At 48.2% G+C, this 17261-nt stretch overlaps 1 protein-coding gene across 9 annotated transcripts in view; it reads left to right on the forward strand.

Annotated features, from left to right (window-relative positions):
- Nucleotides 1–17261, forward strand: part of PDE1B (phosphodiesterase 1B) — a 147745-nt gene that overhangs the window by 69984 nt on the left and 60500 nt on the right. Inside the window, exon 1 of one of the 9 annotated variants that reach the window (XM_065576067.1) lies at nt 14493–15232. The exons of 7 other annotated variants lie outside the window; for them this stretch is intronic. In XM_065576067.1, coding sequence (XP_065432139.1) covers nt 15180–15232 — 53 coding nt within the window. In that variant the 5' untranslated portion in view covers nt 14493–15179. Of the gene's footprint in view, nt 1–14492; nt 15233–17261 lie in introns of those variants that run through there. One more of the 9 variants, XM_042858932.2, reaches the window with a different exon arrangement.

Below are 17261 nucleotides of genomic sequence, written 5' to 3' on the forward strand. Positions count from 1 at the left end.
AGTGGAGAAAGTTTTGGGCAGTCAGGGTACAGGTAGGGGGTAGGGTCCTGGGGGGCAGTTGGGAGGGGTCTTAGGAGGGGGCAGTTAGGGGACAAGGAACAGGGAGGCTTAGGTAGGGGGTGGGGTTCTGGAGGGCAGTTAGGAGCAGGGGTCCCAGGAGGGGGCAGTCAGGGGACAAGGAGCGGGGGGTGGGGGCTGGGGTCTGGGGGAGTTCGGGGGAGCTGTCAGGGGGCAGGAGTGGGGAGAGGGATCGGAGCAGTCAGGGGACAGGGAGCAGAGGGGTTTAGATGGGTTGGGAGTTCTGGGGGGGGCTGTCAGGGGGTGGGGAGTGGTTGGATGGGGCGTGGGAGTCCCAGGGGTCTGTCTGGGGGTGGGGGTGTGGATAAGGGTTGGGGCAGTCAGGGGACAAGAGGCAGGGAGGCTTAGATAGGGAGTGGAGTCCTGGGGGGTAGTTAGGGGCAGGGGTCCCAGGAGGGGGCAGTCAGGGGACAAGGAACGGGGGGAGGGTTGGGGGTTCTGAGGGGGCGGGAAGTGGGAGGGGCAGGGGCGGGGCTAGGGCGGGGCTCCTCCTGTCCTCTTTTTTGCTAGCTGAAATATGGTAACCCTAGTTGCGCTGGCCCTGTTTGGCAGTGCCAGGACTTAGACAGTTTTTCATATGCCCACCCATGGAAACTCAGGCGCTGGGGGAGTTGAGGTGCCTCAGGATTAGGAGACAGCTGAGCAGTGGCTTTGAGAATCTTAGTGTGCCTAAATGTTGGATGTAGGCACCTTTGTGGATCTCACCCTAGGTGCCAACATGAGTGAAAGAGGGTGGTCACCAAAGGGCAGTCCAGTGACTGCCATCTTCTTAGATTCTTGTGGCAGAAGGGATCACTGTGATCATCTAGTCTGACCTCTGATATAGCACAAACCCTGGGACTTTGCAGAATTAACTCCTGTTTGAACCGGAGCAGACCTTTTAGAAAAGCATCCAATCTCCTTTAAAACTCCCAGCATGGAGAGTCTGTCATTGCCCTCGGTAAATTATTCCAGTGGTTAATTATTCTCACAATTAATGTGATCCTGAGTGGGACCGAACCAGGAACCTGTGGAGCAAAAGCCAGAAGGTGCTACTGGCTTGAGCTAAAGGTGCAAGTCTTGTGTTTTGCGGCCGTACCAGACTCCTGTGTTCTGGAGCAGGCTCCAAACAGGCCATGTGACATGCATGGACCAGTGTGTCATGTAATGACAATCGGTTGTGCCCTGAGCCTCAGAGCAAAGGGATGGAGGGATCTCTGCTTCCAGTTGGCAGAGGAGTCCTCTCTTGCCAGAGGCTTTGGTGCTGCAGTGTGGTTTTGCTGAGTGATGTTATTAGCCGCCAGTCGGGTTTGAACTGCAGTTAACTAAATAGCATTGCAAGTTTATTGTGCTCATCTGACAATTCTTATTAGTGCTAATGAGGTGGAGCGGTGCCAGGGAGCACCAGACCGGAGGAGCCAGCAGGAAACTGGTTCTGGAAAACTCTGTCTTTATTTTTTAATAATCTCTTCATTAGGTTTTAAATATCCCCCCAAAGCAGAGCATGTTTGCTGCTTTACCCAGGGCTTCAATAAGAAAGGAACCTCTTTTGCCTCTGATACACCTGGTATCTCAGGAGCCCAGGAAAGGTCTATCACATCAGCTCTATTTTACAAATAGGGAAACTGAGGCATGGAGGGGGGAAGCAACTCGCCCAGCAGGTGCATAGCCAAGCCAGGACTAGGATCCACGTCTTCTGAGCTCCAGGTCACTGTGCTCACCACTGTCCCCCATAACAAGTTGTGTCATGCAGTAGAACCCCTCTCTGCATATGGCACCATCCGCCTGGCCCCAGATGTAGTCCTTGGGTAGCACTGTCAAAAGTGATTTACAGGCTGGTGTTCCACTGACTTTCAATTACATGTAGGCTCCTAAGTGCCTAGAAGTTGTCTACACATGAGTTGTAGTGCTTTAACTATCCTGGTATAATTAAAATGGCACAACGCCCAGCCCTCTCCCCCCGGTGTAGACGCAGTTATATTGCTATAAAGGGGCATCACATTGGTCCAGCTATTCCTGTTAGCCTGGGGTTGTACCAGTATAACACAGTAAAAGAATCCCTCCCCAACCACCAGAGTTAGACCAGTAAAGTGCTGAGCAGGCCTAAGTCCCATTCTCAAAAGGGACTCGGGCACTTCAAACCCGAAGGCTCATTGAAAGTCACTGGGACTTAGGCCTCGTCCACACTTAAAAGCTTTGCCAGTAGCTCTGTGAGTTACAACCATGACAAATCCTCCCTGACATAGCTGTGCCCACGAAAGCCCCAACAGAGCCGCACTGATACCAGCAGCAACAACAACAAAATCCTTATTGATTGTTGTGGGGAGGCCTCAGCTGGAGTACTATGCCCAGTTTTGAGCACCAGACTTTAAGAAAGATGTGGACAAATTGTAGAGAGTCCAGAGAAGAGCAACACAAATGATCAGCGGTTTAGAAAACCTGACCTCTGAGGAGGCGTTGAAAGAATCAGGCATGTTGAGTCTAGAGAAGAGAAGGCCAAGGTGGGACATTGTAGCAGTCTTCAGCTATGATAAAGGCTGTTATAAAGAAGATGGTGATTAATTGTTCTCCGTGTCCATTGAGGATAGGGCAAGAAGGAGTCGGCTTAGTTTTCAGCAAGGGAGATTTAGGTTAGATATTAGAAAACCTTTCTAACCATAAGGATAGTCAAAGTCTGTGAATCTCTGTCATTGGAGGGTTAGACAAACCCCTGTTTGGTACACTTGGTCCTGCCTCGGCATGAGGGGCTGGACAAGATGCCCTCTCAAGGTCTCTTCCAACCCTACATTTCTATAATATTATGTTCCCCTTGTGTGTTTGGCCAGGGTCCCTCTAGGCCCCTGGGTGCAAAGGCTGTGCTTTTTAAACCATGCCAGCTAACACACCTTCAGTATTTTCAAACCCCATTTTGCACTAGTCTGGACTAGGTTTAACCTAGGTTAAACCGAAAAAGGTTTAGTAGTGAGTCTTCTGGTCTTGGTTAACCCTATGCTTCCTGCTGGGGTCTCACTAACTAGCTAGCACATTTGCAAGCTGTTAAACCCAGTCTACATTAGTTCTGCTCCCATGTATTTAAGCATGAACTTTTCTCCCAGTCCAGGCTGTGCTGTGGGAAGAGGGATGGTTGAAAATGTGTTAACTTGCATGGTTTCAGTAAGATGCCTTTAAACAACAACAAATTCATTTTATTGGTCTTCGCTGCAGAGGACGAGAGGGAGATTCCCACACCTGAGCCGTTCTTTTTAGGTGACAAATCTGAGGCACTGTCCCAGACTGAGGTGTCAATAGAGGAGGTTTTGAAACAAATTGATAAATTAAACAGTAATATGGTACCAGGACCAGCTGGTATTTGCCCAAGAGTTCTCAAGGAACTCAAATATGAAATTGCAGAACCACTAACTGTGGTATGTAATCTATTGCTTAAATTAGCCTCTCTAGCAGATGACTGGATGTAATGCTAATTTATAAAAAAAGGCTCCAGAGGTGATCCTGGCAATTATAGACCAGTAAATCTAACTTCAGTACCAGGCAAATTGGTTGAGACTATAGTAAAGAACAGAATTATCAGACACATAAAGGAACACGATATATTGGGGAAGAGTCAACACAGCTTTTGTAAAGGGAAATCATGCCTAAAATTCTTTGAGGATATCTACAAACAAGGGTGATCCAGTGGATGAATCATAGAATATCTGGGTTGGAAGGGACCTCAGGAGGTCATCTACTCCAACCCCCTGCTCAAAGCAAGACCAATCCCCAGACAGAACTTTACCCCAGTTCCCTAAATGGCCCCCTTAAGGATTGAATTCACAACCCTGGGTTTAACAGGCCAATGCTCAAGCCACTGAGCTATCCCTTCCCCCCTTAGACTTTCAGAAAGCCTTTCACAAGGTCCCTCACCAAAGGCTCTTAAGCAAAGAAAACTGTCATGGGATGGGGGGAAAGGTCCTCTCATGGATCAGTTACTGGTTGAAAGATAGGAAACAAAGAGTAGGAATAAATGGTCAGTTTTCACTGTGGAGAGAGGTAAATAGCGAAGTCCCCTAAGGATCTGTAGTGGGACCAGTGCGGTTCAACATATTCGTGAATGATCTGGAAAAAGGGGTAAACAGTGAGGTGGCAAAGTTTGCAGATGATTACCAAATTACTCAAGATAGTTGAGTCCAAAGCAGACTGAGGATTTACAAAGTGATCTCACAAAATTGGGTGACTGGGCAACAAAATGGCAGATGAAATTCAGTGTTGATGCAGAGTTATGCATATTGGAAAACATAATCCCATCTATACATAAAAATGATGGAGTCTAAATTAGCTGTTACCACTCAAGAACATCATGGATAGTTGTCTGAAAACATCTGCTCAATGTGCAGCGGCAGTCAAAAAAGCTAACAGAATGTTAGGAACCATTAAGAAAGGGCTAGATAATGGAAGAGAAAATATCATAGTCACTATATAAATCCATGGTACGCCCACACCTCAAATAGTGCATGCAGTTCTGGTCATCCCATCTCAAAAAATATATCAGAAGTGGAAAAAGTACAGAGAAGGGCAACAAAAATGATTAAGAGGATGGAACAGCTTCCATATGAGGAGAAATAAAAAAGCTGGGACTATTCAGCTTGGAAAAGAGACAACAGAGGGGGGATATGATAGAGGTCTATAAAATCATAAATGGTGTGGAGAAAGCAAATAAGAAAGTGTTATTTACCCCTTCACATACCACACGAATCAGAGGTCAGCCAATGAAATTAATAGGTAGCAGGTTTAAAACTAACATAAGGAAGTCCTTTTTCACACTATGCACAGTCAACCTGTGGAACTCATTGCCAGAGGATGTTGTGAAGGCCAAAAATATGACAGGGTTCAAAAAAGAATGCGATAAGTTCATGGAGGACAGGTCCATCAATGACTACTAGCCAAGATGGTCAGGGACGCAGCCCCATTCTCTGGGTGTCCCTAAACCTCTGACTGCTAGAAGCTGAGATTGGACAACATGGGATGGATCACTCGATAATTGCCCTGTTCTGTTTGTTCCCTCTGAAGCTTCTGGCACTGGCCACTGTTGGAAGGCAGGATACCGAGTTATTGGTCTGAGCCAGTGCAGCCATTCTTATGTTCTTAACCTATGAGTTGGCAAAGATAGGATTAAATACGTGTTCACTGGACTTAAAATGTATTAACCGCATGTGCCCAGCTATACTGAGGTTAACCACAGTCAGCTAACATGTCTTCAAACCTCAGTCTAGACAGTTTTCAGAGTAGCAGCCATGTTAGTCTGTATCTGCAAAAAGAACAGGAGTACTTGTGGCACCTTAGAGACTAACAAATTTATTAGAGCATAAGCTTTTGTGGACTACAGCCCACTTCTTCGGATGCATATCCATCCGAAGAAGTGGGCTGTAGTCCATGAAAGCTTATGCTCTAATAAATTTGTTAGTCTCTAAGGTGCCACAAGTACTCCTGTTCTTTTTGTAGTCTAGACAGTGTTGTTCAATGAGGTTCTGGCTATCCCCCACTCTGTCCCTGTCCCTGCCCATGCTAGCAGCAGATGGACCCAGAGCTCTCTGCTCTGAGGTCAGCTCCCTCCATGAGAAAACTCTGAAAGCCGCTGCCACAGGAAGTGGCCACTGCAAACCTCTCAGCACAGCTGTTCTAAGCAAGAAGCAACTGCAGGCCAGTTCCCAGAGGGAGCAAGCCCAGCATGGTCATTCCATAGATGTCTGGGCAGGGGGGAGTGAGAGGAATTTCCTGCAACTTCTCCTTCAGGAATGTCCCATGTGATGGGTGCTTCCCCACCCCCTTCTCCCTGACTCAGGCTCTCCTTCCCAGCGGAAGCGGAATCAGAGGGTTTTACTGAGGCTGATGCAGGCTGGAAAAAGGCATTAGCACTCTTCTAACTTGGGCAACATTCAGGGCATGGGTCATCACTGCAGTCCTGTTCCATATTGGTTAACAAACCAACCTGGTTTAGCGGAGAAGTGAAGACAGCTGTAAAAAGGAATATGTAACAAATGGAAGAAAGGGGATAGTTGATAGTAATGAATATAAATCATAAGCTAGGAATTATAGAAAATTGATAAAGGAATCAAAGGGACACAAAGAGAAATCTATGGCCAGCAGAGTTAAGGACAATAAAAAGGATGGGGTTTTTTTACATGTATTAGGAACAACAAGAATCCTGACAATTGTATTGGTCCATTATTAGATGGAAATGATAAAATTATCAATAATAAAGCAGAAGTGTTCAATACATATTTCTGTGGTGTGTTTGGGGAGGGGGGGAAATGATGTATTCATATCATATGATACCACTCTTTCCATTGCACTAGTATATCAGGAGGATGTTAAACAGCAGTTACTAAAGTTAGACATTTTAAAATCAGTAGGTCCTGGTAACTTGCATCCATAAGTTTTAAAAGAGGTGGATGAGAAGGTCTCTCGACCATTAATGTATATTTTCAATAAGTCTTGAAACACTAGGGAATTTTCAGGAGACTGGAAGAAAGCTAATGTTGTGCCAATATTTTAAAAGGGTAAATGTGATGACCTGGGTAATTATAGGCCTGTCAGGCTGGCATCGATCCTAGGCAAAATAATCGAGCAGTTGATATGGGACCTGATTTATAAGGAATTAAAGGTGAGTAATATAATTAATGCCAGTCAACATGGGTTTATGGAAAACAGATCCTGGCAAACTAAATTGATGTCTTTTTTTTTTAATAAGATTACAAGTTTGGTTGATAAAGTTAATAGTGTTGATGTAATGCATTTGACTTGGTACCACATGACGTTTTGATCAAAAAACTAGAACTATATAAAATTAACTTGGCACATATTAAAAACTGGCTAACTGATAGGTCTCAAAATATAATTGCAAAAAGGGAATCGTAGAAAGGATGTGTTTCAAGTGGGGTCCCACAGGAATTAGATCTTCGCCATACACTATTTAATATTTTTAAATGACATTATGATCATCACTGATAAAGTTTGCAGATGACACAAAAATTGGGGAATGGTAGATAATGAAGAGGATAAAGAGTGACCTGGATCGCTGGGTAAGCTGGGCACAAGCAAACAGTATGTGTTTTAATATGGGTAAATGTATATGTATACATCCAGGAACAAAGAGTGCAAATCATACTTACCATAAGTCCCAATTCCATGGGTGCTCCAGGGCTTAAGCACCCACTGAAAAAAATAGGGGGTGCTCAGCACCCACAGGGCTGGATTAATCTTTTGTGGACCCTGGCTCCCAGACTATGTCCCCGCCCCCTGTTCTGCCTGTGCTCCACTCCGAGGCCCCACCTGCCACTCGCATGGTGGGGAGGGGGCAGAGAGGAGCACCCACTGGCAAAAACAAAAGTCAGCTCCTGTGATACTTACACAGTGGGGAGCTCTATCCTGGTGACTCTAAAAATGAGTTGGGGGTCATGGTAGCTAATCAACTGAAGTTAAACTCCCAGTGCTGTGGACAGGAGTGCTAATGCCATCCTTGCACCTAAGTTACCGTAGAACCTCAGAGTTACGAACACCTTGGGAATGGAAGTCAAGTATCAGAGGGGTAGCCGTGTTAGTCTGAATCTGCAAAAAGCAACAGAGGGTCCTGTGGCACCTTTGAGACTAACAGAAGTACTGGGAGCATAAGCTTTCGTGGGTAAGAACCTCACTTCTTCAGATGCAAGAGAAGAAGAAGTGAGGTTCTTACCCACGAAAGCTTATGCTCCCAGTACTTCTGTTAGTCTCAAAGGTGCCACAGGACCCTCTGTTGCTTTTTGGGAATGGAAGTTGGTCGTAACTCTGAACAAAACATTCTGGTTGTTTTTTCAAAAGTTTACAACTGAACATTGACTTACTACAGCTTTGAAACTTTACTATGCAGAAGAAAAATGCTGCTTCCCCTTTTTTTTTAAATAGTTTACATTTAACACAGCACTGTACTGTATTTGCCTTTTTGTTTTTGTCTCTGCTGCTGCCTGATTGTGTACTTCTGGTTCCAAAGGATGCGTGTGGTTGACTGGTCAACCATAGCTCTTGGTGTTTGTAACTCTGAGGTTCTACTGTACTATTACGTTTTAGTTCTGTGATCAGTTCCTCTTTATTTGTCAAGATGTCTGTCACGGGCAGGGCCGGCTCCAGGCACCAGGCAACCAAGCACATGCTTGGGGCAGCACCTGGCATCTGGGGAGTAACTCTGGCCAGTAAGGGGCAGGCTGCTTTCCACACACTCACTGGGCACATGCAGCATTTCTGGCTTTTAACCATCTTTATTTGCAGCTCTCAAAGGAGCTTGGAGTAATGGAATCAGAGTGTGATAAATGTCCCATAGTTACTTTGCCCTTCTAACAACCCCCTCTGCTGGGAGACAGGGACTGTATTAGATCTGTTTTACAGATGGGTAAACTGAAGCACAGAGGGCTTGGACTTAGCCTGTGTCAGCAGAGAGTGGGAAATAGAACCCAGGAGCCCGGCATTCTATAACCCCTGCTGTCTGAGACAGAACGCAGTGCGTTGGCAATTGAAGGTACTTCAAATTTCAAGACACAAACCTGAAGCCACCAAGAGACCACTGAATCGAAATGTGCCTCAGCTGGGTGCATAACTGCACAGGGAAGAAATGAAACTAATTAAATAGCTTTGTCACCTAAATGGCCCTGCAGCTGCTGCTGCCTGCAGCTGCAGAATGGCTCCATTACACTCAATGGTACAAATCCGCTGAGTTCAGCGCCTGGCAAGAGCCAAGGCATTGGGCACCTTGCGGGATCAGACATGGGGCAGATTTCCCCCAAAGGGCTCAGGTCCCACTGAAATGAAGCAGACGGGTTTTCACTGCTCATCAGCTCCTAGTGTTCCCAATGAGCGGGGAGGAGAATTCTCCCTTCTTTTCAATGGGAGCTGAGTTCCTGGGAAAATCTGGCCCCAAACCTATTTTTGCAGAGATGCTGCTGGCACCCACCAATGGTGCTGAAGCCACTGGCTATCATGGGTGCCCTCTCCAACACCCCAGATTACAGCCAGGTTTTCCAGAGAGCCCAGATACCAGCTTCAAAATGATCATGTGTATTACAGTCATGCCTAGGGACCCAGTGGGATCAGGGCCCTCCCATGCCAGGCGCTGCACAGTCAGCCCTCGCCTCAAGGAGGTCATGGTCTAAAAAGTTGGCTGAAGCTGAGTCTTGTGCTGGAGCAAAACTGGCTCCCGACACTGCACGGCTTCCACCCTCCACATGCTGGTTTGGTTAGTTGTGGAAATCATACGCTATTACATACTTCCTTTTCTGTACTTGAAAACTGTTATCATGTCCCCTCTCAGTTGTCTCTTCTCCAGCCTAAACAAACCCAACGTTTTCAATCTTCCCTCATTGGTCATGTTTTCTAGCCCTTAATCATTTTTGTTGCTCTTCTCTGGACTTTCTCCATTGTCCACATCTTTCTTGAAATCTGGCACCCAGAACTGGACACAATACTCCAGCTGAGGACTAATCAGCACCGAGTAGAGCGAAAGAATTACTTCTCGTGTCTTGTTTACAACATTCCTGCTAATACATCCCAGAATGATGTTTGCTTTTTTTGCAACAGTGTTACACTGATGACTCATATTTAGCTTGTGATCCACCGTGACCCCCAGATCCCTTTCCGCAGTATTCCTTCCTAGGCAGTCATTTCCCAGTTTAAAGAAGAACAGGAGGACTTGTGGCACCTTAGAGACTAACAAATTTATTAGAGCATTTCCCAGTTTGTATGTGCAACTGAGTACTTTGCATTTGCCCTTATTGAATTCCATCCTATTTACTTCAGACCATTTCTCCAGTTTGTCCAGATCATTTTGAATTTTAATCCCCAGCACCCAGCTCTGAAGGCAGTGCCATGCCCGTAGCAGCGCAGATGGAAGAGTGGCAATGTGAAAAGTGTTATTTGTCAAAGCTGACTTAGCGCCCCCTTGCCACCCTCACTTCTGCTCTGCTGCTGCCATCCCTGGGCTGACAGTTTGAACCTCGCTGCCAGGGGTTGACAGCCTGAGTTGTCAGACCTGCTGCTGCCTCCAGGTGCGGGATTCGGTGGGGGGGAACCCAGGCTGCCTCATGGGGAGGGATTGAGGATGCGGGGGGAAGAGAGCCCGGGTGGCGGGGCTCCAGCTGTCAGCCCTGGGAGGGGGGGCTCTGGTTGTCCCCTTTATTCCCTCCCCCCACCTCCAGGGTATGCACAGCCCTTCTCCACAAGCCCCAGACGCCCAGGGCTGACAGATGGAGCTCTTAAAAAAAATAGCACACAGCTCACACCTCCCTTGGCACAAGGGAGGTGCACCCCAGAGTTTGAGAACCGCTGGTTTAGACACAACAAATCCTGCATCTTGGGAGTTAGCTTGATACATTTATGGAGGGGATGGTATGATGGAATAGCCTCATTTTGGCAATTAATTGATCCTTTGACTACTAGCGGTAAATATGCCCAATGGCCTGTGATGGGATGTTAGATGGGGTGGGATCTGAGTTACTACAGAGAATTCTTTCCTGCGTATCTGGCTGGTGAGTTTAGCTCAGGGTTTAGCTGATCGCCATCTTTGGGGTCAGGAAGGAATTTTCCTCCAGGGCAGATTGGCAGAGGCCCTGGGGTTTTTTCACCTTCCTCTGCAGTGTGGGGCACTGGTCACTTGCTGGAGGATTCTCTGCATCTTGAAATCTTTAAACCATGATTGGAGGACTTCAATAACTCAGGCATAGGTTAGGGGTTTGTTACAGGAGTGGGTGGGTGAGATTCTGTGGTCTGCATTGTGCAGGAGGTCAGACTAGAACAGGGGTAGGCAACCTATGGCACACGGGCCGAAGGTGGCACACGAGCTGATTTTCAGTGGCACTCACACTGCCCGGGTCCTGGCCACCGGTCTGGGGGGCTCTGCATTTAAATTTCATTTTAAATGAAGCTTCTTAAACATTTTAAAAACCTTATTTACTTTACATACAACAATAGTTTAGTTATATATTATAGACTTATAGAAGGAGACCTTCTAAAAATGGGAAAATGTATTACTGGCACGCGAAACCTTAAATTAGAGTGAATAAATGAAGACTCGGCACATCACTTCTGAAAGGTTGCCGACCCCTGGACTAGACAATCATAATGGTCCCTTCTGACTTCAAATCCTATGGGTCTAGGATATGATTCTAAGCTGCCCCACTGTGGCTAATTAATTAATTAAGCATTGGACCAAGGACTTGCTCTTGGGTCACCTCCAGCTCAGGTGATGGGCCAAACTAGGCTATAAAACAGTCCATGTGGGTGATTCGCAGTGTCTCCTGGTGCAGCTCTTCCACTTTGGATAAACTACTTGACTAGTCATTGGGCCAAAGAGAGGGCGCGGCTGATGGGCAGGGTCAAATGTCAAACAGTTTTGATTGGAAGCTGAAGCTGGCAGTATCACTGAATTGGGAAGACCTTGATTACGTTTTTTTTTCTCAATCCCCCCCCCCCCCCCCGGAATATGGGGCATTGTTTACATTAGCTGACCCTGCCCTGTTTTACTAACAGGCTCACTGGGACCTCTTTTCCTAGTCTAGACCAGTGGCTCTCAACCTTTCCAGGTTACTGTGCCCCTTTCAGGCATCTGATTTGTCTTGGGTACCCCCAAGTTTTACCTCACTTAAAAACTTACAAAATCAGACATAAAAATACAAAAGTGTCACAGCCACACTATTACTGAAAACATGCTGACTTTCTCATCTTTACCATATAATTATAAAATAAAAAAACGGGAATATTAATATTGTACTTACATTTCAGTGTATAGTCTATAGAGCAGTATAAACAAATCATTGTCCGTATGAAATTTTAGTCCGTACTGACTTCGCTAATGCTCTTTATGTCGCCTGTTGTAAAACTGGGCAAATATCTAGATGAGTTGATGTACCCCCTGAAAGACCTCTGTGTACCTCCAGGGGTATGTGTACCCCTGATTGAGAACCATCGATCTAGACAAACCCCACACACTAAGTGCTGTGTGGGGTGTGAGCAGTATATTGCGTACAAGTGCTAGATACAAGCACTATATGGGGTGCTGTGTGGGGTACGAGGGCTGTGTGAGCAGGGCCAGCTCCAGGGTTTTGGCCACCCCAAGCAGCCAAAAAAAAAAAAAAAAAAGGCCACGATCGCGATCGCGATCTGCGGCTGCAATTAATCGGCAGGAGGTCCTTCGCTCCGAGGCGGAGTGAGGGACCGTCCGCCGAATTGCCACCGAATACCTGGACGTGCCGCCCCTCTCCGGGGTGGCCGCCTCAAGCACCTGCTTGACAAGCTGGTGCCTGGAGCTGGCCCTGTGTGTGGGGTATGAGACCGTAGGGGATCTGAGTGCTAGATACGAGCACCATATGGCGCACAGGTGTTATATAGGGATGAGCATTGTGTTAGGTACGAGGGCTGTGTGGGGTGCGAGAGGTGTAGGTGATATGAAGGCTGCAGGGGGTCTGAGTGCTAGATACGAGCACCATGTGGTGCACAGGTGTTATATGGGGCTGAGCATTGTGTTAGGTACGAGGGCTGTGTGGCGTGCGAGGGGTGTAGGTGGTATGAAGGCTGCAGGGCGTCTGAGTGCTGCAGTGACTATGGGACTCAATTCACCACTGCCCTGGTGCAGCTACTCACACCTGTGCAAAGCCGGCATCAAATGCCACCAGAGCTGCATTTGGCAGGGACAGGCAGTGTCATTTGTATCAATGACCTGAAAGAAAACATAAAATCATCACAGATGAAGTTTGCAAACGATACAAAATTTGGGGACGCCGTAGATAATGATGAAGAACGTCACTGATACACAGCGATCTGGCTCACTTGGTAGATGGCACAAGTAAACAATATGCCTATTAATATGGCTAAATGTGAATGTATACATCCGGGAGCACAGAATGTCGGCCACAGTTACAGGATTGGGCACTTTATACAGGGAAGCAGTGACTCTGAACAAGATTTGAGGGTCAGGATGAATAATCAGTTGAACATGCGCTCCAAATGCGATGCTGTGGCCAAAGGAGCTAATGCGACCCTGGGATTCATAAACAGGAGAAACTCGAGTAGGAGTAGAAAGGTTATTTTACCTCTGCATTTGGCTCTCAGGTGATCCCTGATGGAATCCTACATCCAATTCTGGTGTCCACAATTCAAGAAAGATGCTGATAAATTGGAGAGGGTTCAGAGAAGAGCCATGAGAATGCTTAAAAGATTAGATGCCTTATAGTGATAGAGTCAAGGAGCTCTACTTTTTAGCTTAACAAAGATTAAGGGGTGACTTGATCACAGACTATAAGCACCTACATGAGGAACAAATATTTTATAATATATAATTTATAATACTTGTAATCTAGCAGAGAAAAGTCTGACATGATCCAATAGCTGGAAGTTGAAGCGAGACAAATTCAGACTGGAAATCAGGTGTAAATTGTTTACAGTGAGAGTAATTAACCACTGGAACACCTTCCCAAGGGTCGTGGTGGATTCTCCATCATCAATAGTTTTTAAATCAAGACTGGATGTTTTTCTAATCTGCTCTAGGAATGATCTTGGGGGACGTTCTCTGTCCTGAGTTACACAGGAGGTCAGACTAGATGATCATAATGGTCCCTGCTGATCTGTGAATCTATGACCTGGGGCTGTCTACTTTAGCCAAATTTTGTCCCCTTGCAGTGAAGAGGCAGTGCAGAAAGTGTCTGTGCACCACCAGCAGCAGAAGCAAATGGTTCGCGGAGTTTCCTTAGAGATGACCAGACTGGCTTGTGGTTTAGATTCCCATCATTTATGTGGCTGAGTCCTAGCCCCCTGACACGCAAAGTCTAGAAATTCAGGGAGTAACAGAAGTTTAAATGCACTGTTCACACCCATGTGGCTCCCCTGCAAATGCTGTTGTGAGTGCCAACTGGGCAGACCCATGGTCATCAGTGACTTTGGATGGGGTGGAGGGGGAGAGACTGCTGGATTCTCGGCTTACATTTTCATCTAGGTGACTTAGGAACCTAAGTCCCATTTTCCAAAGTGACTCAGGCACTCTGGGAGCCAAAATCGCATTGAGAGTCCCTGGAACTCAGGAGCCCAAGTGTCCACATCACTTTTGACAATGGGATTTAGGAGCCTACGTCGCTTGGTGCTTTTGAAAATTGTCCTCCTGGTAACCAACTCAAATGACGCACTGGACGAGAGAGAGCGAGAGCCCAGCTTCCCACCCCCAGTGACTGGGTTGGGAACGCCTGGCCCACAGGAGCAAAAAGCATCCAATCCAACCCCAGAGCCTTGCTTCTGACCTTAGCCCTGACACTGCTGAGCAAGAGAGAGCTTTGCTTTACTTTTTTTAAAATGCACACACAACTTGCCTAAAATAGCGAGGCCGCTCCTAGCCCCGCCCCCTCGCAGTACACAGCCTTCCCAAAGGGACAGCAGAGGAGGCAGCCTGCAAACTCAGACTGGAACCGCACTAACTGAGGACTTTGGAGAGAGGCTTCAGCTCCGGGGGGTCTCTTGAGAGCATCGCTGCAGCTCCGTGAGCCAAACCCTGGGAATGTTGGACACTGCACTCCTGGCTGGACACGGCACCCCCTGCTCCTTTCTGGGGTGCATCTATTGCAGGGCCCGTTCCATTGCATGGCAGAGGGCATTTCTGGATTTCTGGACAGCAACGGGCTGTCCCCCAAGCAGCCTGTGCTGCTGCTCAGTCCCCTTTGCGTGCCCTGAAGATGGGTCCTCCCAAGAATAGCTGGGAAATTGTTCTTTACAAGGCTAGAGCCAAAGGCGGGGATGGAGTAAACTCACACAGGCAGAACCGGGCAGAGGTTACAGGCTGTTTGCTTGTTTTACGGCAAACCTTCCCCCACAGCCGCTTGACAGTTCCTGTGGGGTTATTTTCTTCATCACTCCCCTCTGAGCCCCCCTAACCCCCGCCCTCCTGGCCACAACACTCCCACGCCATCGCTGCAGCTGCCAAAGTTAGTTCCTCTGAAGAAAGCAGCTTCCCCGCGGCCCCGGCCAGTGGTGAGCGACCTATGGTGCTGGGGTGAAGGGGGCCAGCTTTCCCTGGGATTTACACCATTTGTGGGAGGGAGAACCCCAGCGCTTTGCCCTGGCACTCAACGAGCTGGCACTTGTCCACCATGGCACGGTTCGTGACGGTGCAGAGAGCCCATCTGAAGGGGCCTATCCTAAGGTAAGAAGCGTGAAGTTCCTCACACAGCCTTTGCCCAGCTTAGCTCTGGTCTGCCAGTAACATAAGCGCTGTGTTTCTGGGCACTTGGGGGCTGTTTCTGGAATTGAATCCCACCTGTAGGCTTCACAAGGCACCGATGCCTTGACTGCACTGGCTGCCAAGGGTTATTTAGAGGGACGGCGCACCATGCTGACCAGGCTTTAAATCTTGCTTTGATGCTCCAGTGTAAGGAGCACTAGGCGGGAAGGACAGTCAGAGTCTGGAGGCAAACAGCCCACAAGCCAAGCTCCTCTGCTCAGCAGAGACGTCATCTGTTCCCTGGCACTTGGTAACAGCAGGGGCTTGGCCATAATTCTTTCCCTGCTCATACTTTTCCATCCACCCACCCCATTGGGTAGCATTGCTGTGTGCTATTAAACAGCTGCTGCATTCCATCGCAGAGGTGGCTGCATTTCAGTGGCAGGGGTATTGATTTGCACTTCTGTTGCTCCTTACGTCTGAGGCTGCCTAGGCCTTGGCAGAGGGAGGTTGGAGGGGTGCTCACCATTGTGCAGGGAAGGCGCAGAAAGGCAAAGTGGCCTTCCTGAGGTCACCAAGCTGGCTGGTGGCAAAAAATCCAGAGTAGAAGCCGGGAATCCAGACTCCCATATAAAGTGCATTGGAATCCTTGGGAGAGAACAAGACTCATGGAAGATATCACAGAATCGTTCACTGACAAAGGCACCAGGGCAAAACAAACAGAGCTAAAAACTTAGGCAAAGAGCAAACTAAACAGTATCTATTTTAGGGTCAGATTTTTGCCCCTGCCCCCAAACAGAGCAAATGTGCACATGTCACGCGCTGAGTCCAGGCAGCAGCAGGGCAGAGGTTTGGGGTGGGAAGTTTTGCTGTGCTGACCTCTAGCTTAACAAGCTCATTTACTCAGGAAGGGCCAGATCCTGTGGCTGGGTCTGTATGGACAGAATCCCGTATCAGGGTCAAGGGGGCGCAGGGTTCTGCCTATGAGGATCCGGCCCTTTGTTCCCAGGAGAGTTAGTTTCAAGGCCTGGGGTGCACCGAGGAAGCCTCCTCACACGCTCTCGCCAGCTGCAGCTGGGGTGTTGAGCACATGCTGAGATCCTGGGCCAGTGTCATCAGCTCCAGTCCTGCTGAAAGGAGGCTCTGAACCTGGGTGGGATTTGGGGGATGTTTCCCCCAGTGGAGAGCAAAGGGGATCTGGGTGTTTCCCATTTGGAAGGAGCTGTGGGGCTGTCACAGCCAGCACGGTACGGTTCTGCTAGCTCAGACTGGGGGACAGTGACCCCACTCTGCTGCCTCATCCACCTCTCCCTGTCCATACGTCCTTGCTGCACCCCACACCTCCTGCCCCCGCTGTCTCCCAGTTCTGTGCTCCCCCGACCCTAGCCCTCCCCTAAGATTGACAGGCAGGGAGTACTTTGAGGGGTCTGTGAGGTAGGGTGACCAGATGTCCCGATTTTATAGGGACAGTCCCGATTTTTGGGTCTTTTTCTTATATAGGCTCCTATTACCCCCCACCCCGGTCCCAATTTTTCACACTTGCTATCTGGTCACCCTACTGTGAGGGCACCTGTGGCTGATGGAGGGTACGGAGGGCAGGGTGGGGCCAACATTCCTTCCCCCCCATAGAGAAACCCAGCCCACTTGGTCTGAGTGCGCCCCTGCTCTCAAGCCTGGTATTGTGTCATCGTTCCCTTGTATTCTCCCATCTGCCTATCTGCACTTGGTGTGTCTTGTCGTATACTGCTCTTTTGGGGCAGCAGCCATCTCTGTCCAGTGTTTGTGCAGCACCCAGTGTCAGGGTATCCTGGGCACTATAGTTACAATCCAGCTAGGGTCTGAGGGTGCCCTCCCCCCACTCTGCTGGGGCTGAGTTTACAAACAGCCGAGAGTCCTGCCCTGCCAGGTCCAGCAGGTTCAAGTTCGGCAGAGGCTGGGGACTGGCTCTTGCAGAGATCTCTCGGGGCTCCGGCAGTCACAGCCCTGGCACCCAGCCCATCAGAGCAGGCAC

This window comes from Chrysemys picta, chromosome 22 (genome assembly GCF_011386835.1).
Source record: "Chrysemys picta bellii isolate R12L10 chromosome 22, ASM1138683v2, whole genome shotgun sequence".
NCBI classification, from domain to species: domain Eukaryota; kingdom Metazoa; phylum Chordata; order Testudines; family Emydidae; genus Chrysemys; species Chrysemys picta.